At 47.6% G+C, this 10,006-nt stretch overlaps 1 protein-coding gene across 1 annotated transcript; it reads right to left on the bottom strand.

Annotated features, from left to right (window-relative positions):
- Positions 1–1,292: 1,292 nt before the first annotated feature.
- On the bottom strand, positions 1,293–9,636 carry LOC142595930 (E3 ubiquitin-protein ligase RBBP6-like). Its single transcript, XM_075724803.1, has 5 exons — positions 9,471–9,636; positions 7,037–7,136; positions 3,792–3,828; positions 2,065–2,109; positions 1,293–1,319 (listed from the first exon to the last, which is right to left on the bottom strand). Exons 1-5 carry the CDS (start codon positions 9,634–9,636, stop codon positions 1,293–1,295), a joined length of 375 nt encoding a protein of 124 aa, XP_075580918.1.
- Positions 9,637–10,006: the final 370 nt, after the last annotated feature.

Here is a 10,006-nt window from a genome sequence, read left to right as displayed (position 1 = left end):
TGCCACCCTGGCTTGTGGGGATAGAGCTGAGGCACCCAGCCGAGTGCAGCCTGGTCCCTAGGATGGCAGGGCAGGCTCTGCCTGAAAGTGGAAGAGCTGCTCTCAGGGCCCTTGAGGCGTAGCATGGCTTCATGGGCACCAGAGCTGGGCCCCAAACCAACTGGCTCAAGGCTGCTTTGGATTTTGGAATGGACCTGAAGGTGGTGCCCAGTATCTGCTCAGAGCAGACAGAAGGCGGCCTTAGAGCGGACAGCTTGTCTCCTGTGGATACTCTGCTATTGCAGCCCCAGATTTTGCAGGTGGTTAAGGGGGATTGATGTGAGAGGTGGCCACACTTGACAGAAAATTGAAGGAAGACTTGTGGTCACTTTGGGGAGAGGAATCTGGCAGAGACAGCAGTACCCAGGAAACCCCATCAGTAATGGCATGGAAGTCCAAGACGACCTAGCTAACAGCGCCTGAATGACCACATCTGTTCCCAGGTGTGGCAAACATGGGAGCAAGGGGGGGGGGGGAAATAAGCAGGGGTAGGTCCCTTGTTTGGGAGGAGGCAAGGGTGGAGAAAGGCGGGAGTCAAGGAAGCTGAGGGGGGTGTACAAGCAAATGACCACAGGCAGAGAGAGGCACTGCAAAGTGAACAGCCAACTCTTGTAATGAATTAAACAAGAAGCTGGGATCTTGAAAACTGAAACTAAGTCCCTCTTTTCAGCTGAGGGAGGGAGCATCAGTGATGGCTTCAGGCTGTGTCACAGCAGGTTCCCCTGCAGCCCCAGGGACAACACAAGGGAGCCCAGAGGGGCAGAGCAAGTGCTGCCTTGGGCTGGTGCTGTGCTGCTGAGCTGGGCCGGGCTCCTGGGACACAGGCAGCTCCTGGCAAGCGGGCAGCGCTGCAGAGAGACAGCTCTGCCCAGGAGCAGCTCCTGTGCCAAGCGCAGCAGGGCTGAGCGCAGTGCCTGCAGGCAGGGAGGGGAGAGGAGGGAGGCAGAGAGAGGTTAAAGGCAGTGTGGGGTGGGAGGATGCTGAGAGCTCACTGCAGGAGAGATCTTCACAGCCCTTGACATGGTAAGTCACTGGCTGTAGGACAATACCGGTGCAGTTCCTGGAGGGATCTCCTGAAGCTGGTACATCCCACAGCTTACAGGATCTTACAGGATACAGTCATCTGACACAGTTGAACAGCCAGGACTGGTCCCTGTCCCTGCCCACTGCTGCAGAATAGGGCTGACTTCTCAAGAGCCTGTGGGCAGATGCCCTGCTCCTCATGGCCCACACGGCCAGCACCAACCAGGGCTTCAGGCACAGAGCTCAAGGAAGGTCTGCTAGAAAAAGAAAAGGGTGTCTATGTATGACAGGGGGAGTGTCTATGGGAAATGGCTTTCATTTTGCTCAGAGAAGTCTCCCCTAACTTGTCACTATCTTTTTCTCCAATGACAGTCCCCATGCCCAGAGGCAGCAGATGTCCAACAGCAGCTCCATCACTGAGTTCCTCCTCCTGGTGTTTGCAGACACGCGGGAGCTGCAGCTCCTGCACTTCTGGCTCTTCCTGGGCATCTACGTGACTGCCCTCCTGGGCAACGGCCCCATCATCACCACCATAGCCTGTGACCACCGCCTCCACACCCCCATGTACTTCTTCCTCCTCAAGCTCTCCCTCCTTGACCTGGTCTGCATCTCCACCACTGTGCCTAAAGCCATGGCCAATTCCCTGTGGGACTCCAGGGCCATCTCCTGCTTGGGATGTGCTGCCCAACTCTGTCTGTCTGTCTTTTTCATTTCAGCAGAGCTTTTTCTTCTCACTGTCATGGCCTATGACCACTATGTTGCCATCTGCAAACCCCTGCACTACGGCACTCTGCTGGGCAGCAGAGCTTGTGTCCACCTGGCAGAGCATGGCAAGCTGAAAAGTCCTTCACTAGCATAAGCAATACTTAGCAACAACTAAAACACCAGTGTGTTATCAACATTCTTCTCATCCTAAATCCAAAACACAGCACTATGCCAGCTACTAGGAAGAAAATTAACTCTATTCCAGCTGAAACCAGGACCGTATCTATATATACACACCTTAATAAGCTGGGTCAGAGAAATACATCCAGAAGAGTCATCAATCTGTTCACAAAACATTAAACACATATTCAAGTTCTACAATCAAAACACAGCAATAGTTCACCTCTACTGTAGCCTGAAAGGCTGCATTGTATCCTCTGAGTGTCACAGAAAGAGGCATTTCCAACCCAGTGTAATCTGTATTTGTTCAAAAAAGTGTCCAAACCTGTGACAGCTCCAGAGTGCCTCTGTGGTTAATGAGAAGAAACCAAACTCACCAAACCCGCCTGAGATCAACTTACTGCTCCAGACTATCTCAGAGAGGGACCCTTGTCAAATGCTCACAACTGCTTAAGAGTCAAAGGGGTAAGGAAGCTGCCAATTTTCAGCTAAAAAGGAATTTCTGAGAATAAACTGCAGCCACACTCCTCCCTCCCAGCTACCTATGGAACAGCTTGCAGGAATGAAGTCCTCAGGCCACTGGTTCGTAATGGACTGCTGTGTTTGTTGAGAACTAATGACTGGAGGGCAATTTTTCCACAAGGAAAAAGGGGAACTCTTCGCTTGCTCCTTTTCCAGTATACTCAAGTCTATTATGCCACAAGCAGCACTTAAGCTTACACTAGTAAAACATTACCAGAAAGACACTTGAATCACTGCTTATTATGCCTGAAGTTGTTCAAAAGCGTAGAATAACATTTCACAATGTAAAATGAACAGCTCTCCTCAAGGGGTCACTAACTGGATCAGAAGAGAGTAAAACCCTTCCTTGGAAAATGCTCTTGTCCTTTAGTGCCTAACGCAGTGGAAGAATTCAAGGGAGCAGTTTTAGCAGACTCTGGGGAAAAAAATCTCTACATGCAGAAGATGATTCCTCACTCCAGTTCATCATTCCTTCTCTATATGTTTAGAATCATACGGTGGTACACTAAAGAAAGGCTTAACTTCTGGGAAATTAAAGCAGCATCCAACCCTGAAGTCACCCAGCTCCAAAAGCATACTGCAGGCAGAAGTGAAGACAAATGACAGGGATTTTACCCACAAATGCACCAGGCTCTAACCTTGTGCCAAAATTTATACACTGGGGTTTAGGTATTTTCATTTGCAGACAAACTATTCAACTAAACTGCTTCATCTGAGAAAGTGGAAAGATCAAATGCAGAACTTTACAATAGCACTTTGTGTAGCAACGATGTTTAATTTCACGGCAATCTATGAAAGACATTTATTCACTCAGAGGGGCCCAAAGAATATCACTTCAATCATACAGTTTTAGGAACAAACACCCAGGTATTTAAGGACATGGAAAGGAATCATTTAGCTGCACAGAACTGTCCTCAAAACATATGGGATACGTGGCTTATCGTATTTGTTTGAACACCCAAATCAAAAGTAAGAAACAGTACCAAGTTGAACAATAATGGTTTCTCAGGGGGTTTTCATCACATTTTCAAAAACAATTAGGCAAAAAAAAAGTGTTTAAAAACAACAGCTAAGTGATACAATGTGAAAATGGCAAAAAAATGCACTCCAGACAATTTGTATTGCAAGAATCAAAAAGCACACAACAACCGATACAAACATACAAACTATTATGCTGAATCAAATACATTCTATTTACAACATATACTCTGTTTTACTGCAAAAGAGATGAAATTACTGTTTGGAAAATTAATACAAGGCTACATTGTTTAGAATTAAGTGCCGTGTGTAGAAAAACAGTGCGAGACTGTGGTTTTACATACTGGTTTTGATGGTCCACGCACTGGCTCTGTTCGACTTCTGCAAGAAGAAATGGAGGTGATCAGAACTTAAAATAGAGCACGTACCTCCTGAAGATGAGGAAGTACAAGGAAATGCTTGAGATTATCACACAGTGGTTTCTTCGTACATTTCCCTTCAAGAACGTACTACAAGGCAAGTAATGCATTTTTGAAGGCCTCTCCACCATTACAGCATACGGTCAGCATTCCCAAACATTAACCACTCTACCAGCAGTTTCTGCAATGTTTCCAGACAGAGGAATCAAAAGCTAATCTGCACGGCTAGTTTTCAACGTTACAACAGCAGTGCCATTCTTTCCTTGTCCCCACACACAGGGATTTAGTTGAGCTTTGATGCCAGCAGCATCTGTCCTCTCACTTTAGGGCAGCATTACAATACCAGGAGAGGGTGCCACCCAACCAGAAACGGAGGATGCATTCACAAGGCAGCACTGAGCATCCATACTTAAATTAACCCCCCAAACAAGGCCATGTTTATAAGCACAATGCTGTGGCGTCCACAATTACTCAGTAGTGCCTGAAAGCACTGCAACAACTGCTGCAGTAACATGCCCAAAGTTTACAGGCAGAGCCACACAAATTCAGGGTTTTTGGCTGGCAAGTGCATCACAGGCACCAGGATGCTGCTGTACTGTTTGTTCAAGACACACTGTAACTCATCAGTATACTTTATTTATGGGGAACCCACATCAGAAGGACATGGCAAAACCACAAGCTAATAACACCTACTAACTGTGGTGGAGAGGCCTATCTTTAAGAAGGCTGGAAAACATGACCATTCAAACAATGCTAATGTAGCTGATACACAACTGAACTGTGTGAATACAGAAATGACAGCAATAATGCTGTAGGCAGGATTGCATTTGAGTGTCTGTCATTTTAATCAATACGCCTGATTCTCTGTCCTCTCTAAATCTTAGGAATACAGAACTAAAACCTGGAGCACAGATATCAGCTTAGGGTAAAAACAGACTTAGAAAGAGAACTAGCAACAGTTGGCAACGTGCTAAACTGCTTCCTGCATTTCAGGTTTGGAAAGGATTAACTATTCCTTCATCGTACTCGCACAAAAGGCAATACACTTTGGGATATTGTTCTTTTTCTCTTGCCTGAAATGGATGTTGTCTTTAGGAAACTGATACGAATCCCTTATGAATGGAACTTCTTGTTTGCACGGTTCGCCAGCTGGCAACCCTTGGTCTTTCCTCTACAGCTAGGATGCAAAACCCCCAGCCTTGGGGCATAAGAATACCTGCCATATCCCACCCTCCCTCCCCCAAAGGCAAGAAAGAGTCAAACCCCAACAATCAGACACTTCTGAGATGGGAACAAGTTCTGAGTTCCCACTACGATGTGGCTCTGTCTTTACTATAAAAACAATAAAAGCAAACAGACATAGCAAGGAATCTCTCCAGACAGAGGAAACAGGATCTACATCCTGGGTATCAGCAAAATCAAGCCCCTGAACAAGCCCAAGAGTATCATCTTAAAAGTTACCATTGCTGCAGTTGGAACCCTGTGTCCCAGCAGGCCTGAACATGGAAGTTGACTTTGGGACAGATACATTCAGCTATCAGAAGTCCTGGTTAACAGGGGAGGTCCCTGATGACTGGAGGCTTGCCAATGTGACGCCCATCTACAAGAAGGGCCAGAAGGAGGACCCGGGAAACTACAGGCCTGTCAGCCTGACCTCGGTGCCGGGAAAGATTATGGAGCGGTTCATCTTGAGTGAACTCAACAGGCAAGTGCAGGTCAACCAGGGGATCAGGACCAGCCAGCATGGGTTCATGAAAGGCAGGTCCTGCTTGACCAAGCTGATCTTTTATGACCTGGTGACCCACCTGGTAGATGATGGAAAGGCTGTGGATGTCATTTACCTGGACTTTAGCAAAGCCTTCGACACAGTCTCCCATAGTATTCTCCTTGGGAAGCTGGCAGCTCATGACTTCGACGGGCATAGTCTTCGCTGGGTTAAAAACTGGTTGGGTGGCCGAGCCCAGAGAGTAGTGGTGAATGGAGTTAAGTCCAGTTGGCAGCCGGTCACGAGCGGTGTTCCCCAGGGCTCTGTTTTGGGGCCAGCCTTGTTTAATATCTTTATCAATGATCTGGATGAGGGGATTGAGTGCACCCTCAGTAAGTTTGCAGATGACACCAAGTTGGGTGGGAGTGTCGATCTGCTGGAGGGTCAGATGGCCCTGCAGAGGGACCTGGACAGGCTGGACCAATGGGCCGAGGCCAACTGTATGAGGTTTAACAAGGCCAAGTGCCGGGTCCTGCACTTGGGTCACAACAACCCCATGCAGCGCTACAGGCTTGGGGAAGAGTGGCTGGAAAGCTGCCTGGCTGAAAAGGACCTGGGGGTGTTGGTTGACAGCTGGCTGAACGTGAGCCAGCAGTGTGCCCAGGTGGCCAAGAAGGCCAACAGCATCCTGGCTTGTATCAGGAATAGTGTGGCCAGCAGGAGCAGGGAGGTGATTGTCCCCCTGTACTTAGCGCTGGTGAGGCCACACCTGGAATGCTGTGTCCAGTTTTGGGCCCCTCACTACAAGAAAGACATTGAGGTGCTGGAGCATGTTCAGAGAAGGGCAACAAGGCTGGTGAAGGGTCTAGGGAACAGGCCTTATGAGGAGCAGCTGAGGGAACTGGGATTGTTTAGCTTAGAGAAGAGGAGGCTGAGGGGAGACCTTATCGCTCTCTACAACTACCTGAAAGGAGGTTGTAGTGAGGTGGGTGTTGGTCTCTTCTCCCATGTAGTTAGCAATAGGACAAGAGGAAATGGGCTCAAGCTGCGCCAGGGGAGGTTTAGGTTGGAAATTAGGAAAAATTTCTTTACAGAAAGGGTGGTCAAGAATTGGAACAGGCTGCCCAGAGAGGTGGTGGAGTCACCATCCCTGGAAGTGTTCAAAAAATGGGTAGATGTGGCACTTCGGGACATGGTTTACCTAGTTTATCTAGTCTACCCTTGATTGGTTTAGTGTGGACTTGGTAGTGTAGGTTAATGGTTGGACTGGATGATCTTAAAGGTCTTTTCCAACCTAAATGATTCTATGATTCTATGATTACAATCTACCCCATGACAACAAAAATTAACAGTGGCTTTAACAACAAAGATGCAATCTGAATGCCTCTGTAAACTAATATATCCACAAAAGCAGCTAACACACTGAAAGCCCTAACAAAGGGTACAATGCTGTATGGATACTTACACAACATAGGTTTTGCTGGTACCTTTGACTCCTCCAACAGGGATTCTCCTAACAATCACCGATGAGTTCTTAGCAATCAGGGCATTATCATCTGTGTATTCTGAAAACAACACAAATGCAGACAAAAACTGTAGTCACTTTGTAAGAATGTATAGTACTATGACATTACACATCACTTCAGGGAATCCCTTCACAGGTATGAAAGCAAAACTTTAGAGGTAACATTGTGCTTTTAACATCTCAACACACTAACGGGACATTCCTAGAAGTCTTCAGATTTGGTCATCAAACACAAGCAGCAAAATCATTTCTGTTCTTTTAAAACAGTTTGTTGTTTGCCAACAGCACAATGGTCTCCAAGGTCACTCAGGACTGACAGAACACAGAAGACAGCCTGCCATCTGCATTAAGACCAGGTCAGAGGCCCAGCTGGGGTTTGTTGTTTACGTTGGTCTGTTGTATTTTGCCTGAGAAGCAGAATAGCACATGCTCCAAGTGTTTTCAGTCAGAATGTTACAGGGCAGGAAAGAGCATTCCAGAATCCTGAGCCCTCGAGTTTACAGTTCTTCCACAATCCTGTGAGAACATCTATTCCAAAAGACAGGTCAAGAAATTCAGATCAAATTAAGAGGAGGCAAGTTGAAATGCATCATTCCTGAGTGCAGGCTTTTTGAAGAGAACTCTGCCTTTATAGAACGTGCCTCTAGAGTAAGCATGGAAGAGGACACCCCTGCCCCCCCTGCTATTTAAAATAGGACCCAACCATCCAGTATAGCTTCCCAGCATCTTCAAAAGAGTCCATCAGATCATTTTTTCCACTGACATTTAAAATCCTGTTACCTTTTAGCGAGTTTAAGCATCTACATCTGATGAATAAAAACTGAAATTCATGGTTATGCATTTCAAGCAAAAATTTGGTATACGTATACATTACACTGAAATGTATTCTCTAGCTTTGCTCTGAAAACCACAGGGAGATTTTTGTGTTTTCACATGGAAAACACCCTTAAGAAAGCTTCAGGAAGCACCTCTGTCACTAATACACCAAGTTTAATATTTTAGACTCCTTTTACAAAGGTCAACGGGCAACACAACCGACCTAGAGGAGGATCTGGTCACTGGTGAACAAGAGGGATGCTCTTTAAAGCATGACAGATACTCCTTCTTTAACCTCACCTTTAGGGAACACCACGCTTAACAGAACCTAGGGAAGCAGACACTTTTTCTTCACCGCATTCTGAGTACGGATGAAAACAAAGCAACACACTTTGTAAAACTGGTATGATGTATATTGCAGTAACACTTTATGGGGTAAAATCTTTATGAGCATCATTTTCTCTTCTAAAACTTTGCTTTCTGTTCCTCACCTTCTGTAACAGAATCCACGTTTGGCCTATTTCAAAACATTTTTTCTCCTGGGGATAATAACTGGGCTCCATCACAGTTTATGACCATCCATCAGTCTGGTTTTAAGGCTCTGTTTGACACAGACCCAACTATTCCAGTAGTGACGCCAGCCAGTTGGCCATTCAGCCTGCTAGCATTCATGAAGCTGACAGTACCTTAGCAATTGAAGACAAAATTCAGAGACCCTTCTGCAGAAAAGCCCTTCAGGCAAATTAACCATTTTTCAAAAGCTCTTGACAATTTCATTCAATAGAAATAGAAAAATTCAAGACTCCTGAAATGTATCTCTATCTACGCGTGTCATGCAATCCAATGGCACCCCTAGGACCCCTAACATTGTGCTCTTAAGTCTCTTCACAGACATTCTCCTGAACATAGTTTAAATATCTTGTTGTGGTTTAACCCCAGTCGGCAACTAAGCACCACAGAGCCGCTCACTCACCCTCCCCTCACACCCCACAGGGATGGGGGAGAGAATTGCAGGGGAAAAAAAAGTAAAACCCCTGGGTTGAGATAAAGGTAGTTTAACAGGGCAGCAGAGGAAGAGAAGTAGTAATACTACTGCTACTAATGAGAAAAGAACACACAAAGCACAAAGTGATGCCCTTTGTGATGCTGTTGCTCACCACCCGCTGACCGATGCCCAGCCCATCCCTGAGCAGCAATCGCTGAGCCCCAGCCAACTCCCCCCACTTTCTATACTGAGCATGACGCCCTATGGTATGGAACAGCCCTCTGGCCAGTTTGGGTCAGCTCTCCTGGCTCTGCCCCCTCACAGCTTCTTCTGCACCTGGCAGAGCATGGGAAGCGGAAAAGTCCTTGACTGCCACAAACACTCCTGAGCAACAACTACAACATCAGTGTGCTATCAACATTATTCTCATGCTCTCATTCTCAATCCAAACCACAGCACCACACCAGCTACTAGGGAGAAAACCAACTCTGTCCCAGACAAAACCAGGACACATCTGCAGATAAACAGGGAGCTTTAGGTGCCCAAGGCCCCGCGCCCGCCGCCCCCATGCACCTTTGTTGGTCTGGGCGTTGCTGATCTGCAGGTCGCAGTTGGTCGCCTTCAGCTTCTCGCGGCCCATGATCTGGCGCTTGAGGTCACACAGGGGGATGTGGAGGCCACTGAAGGTGACCGCATCATAGCTCAGCTGGGAGGAGAACTTGTAGTGGACGCACGGCATGCTCCTCCTCACAGCCCAGCGGGCGGCCACACGATGGGGAGTGGCCCCCGCGGCCCCGGCTCCTCCTCCGCTCACTCTCTCACATGCAGCGCTCCCAGGCCCGACCGCTCGCTATGGCCACTCGGGCGCCCGGCCTCAGCATTCCACCCAGGGGTTTCCTGGATGACAAGTGCACAGGCTGCCTCCAGTGCCTCATGTCACCCAGCGTGTTACGGCAAAAGGCCTGCATCATGGGGGCACGGCAGCCCCACCCTCTTCCTCCTAACCCTGAGCTCTCCCTAAAGGCAATCGCCATTCCTCCACACCTTCTTCCAAAACCTTCCCGTCTACCACATCCACTGAGCGGGCAAGGGAGATTCTCCAGAAGCCC

The sequence above is a fragment of the Pelecanus crispus genome, chromosome 25 (genome assembly GCF_030463565.1).
Source record: "Pelecanus crispus isolate bPelCri1 chromosome 25, bPelCri1.pri, whole genome shotgun sequence".
Classification (NCBI taxonomy): Eukaryota; Metazoa; Chordata; class Aves; order Pelecaniformes; family Pelecanidae; genus Pelecanus; species Pelecanus crispus.
This window is presented reverse-complemented; position numbering and strand designations above follow the sequence as displayed.

Excerpts from the sequence above, each read along its gene's own strand:
- LOC142595930 (XM_075724803.1), bottom strand. The coding sequence starts at position 9,636 with ATGCCGTGCGTCCACTACAAGTTCTCCTCCCAGCTGAGCTATGATGCG. Across the intron at positions 3,829-7,036 it reads ACCAGCAAAACCTATGTTGT|AAGTCGAACAGAGCCAGTGC; the intron begins GTAAGTATCCAT and ends TTCTTCTTGCAG. Across the intron at positions 2,110-3,791 it reads TGCGTGGACCATCAAAACCA|ATTGATGACTCTTCTGGATG; the intron begins GTATGTAAAACC and ends TTTTGTGAACAG.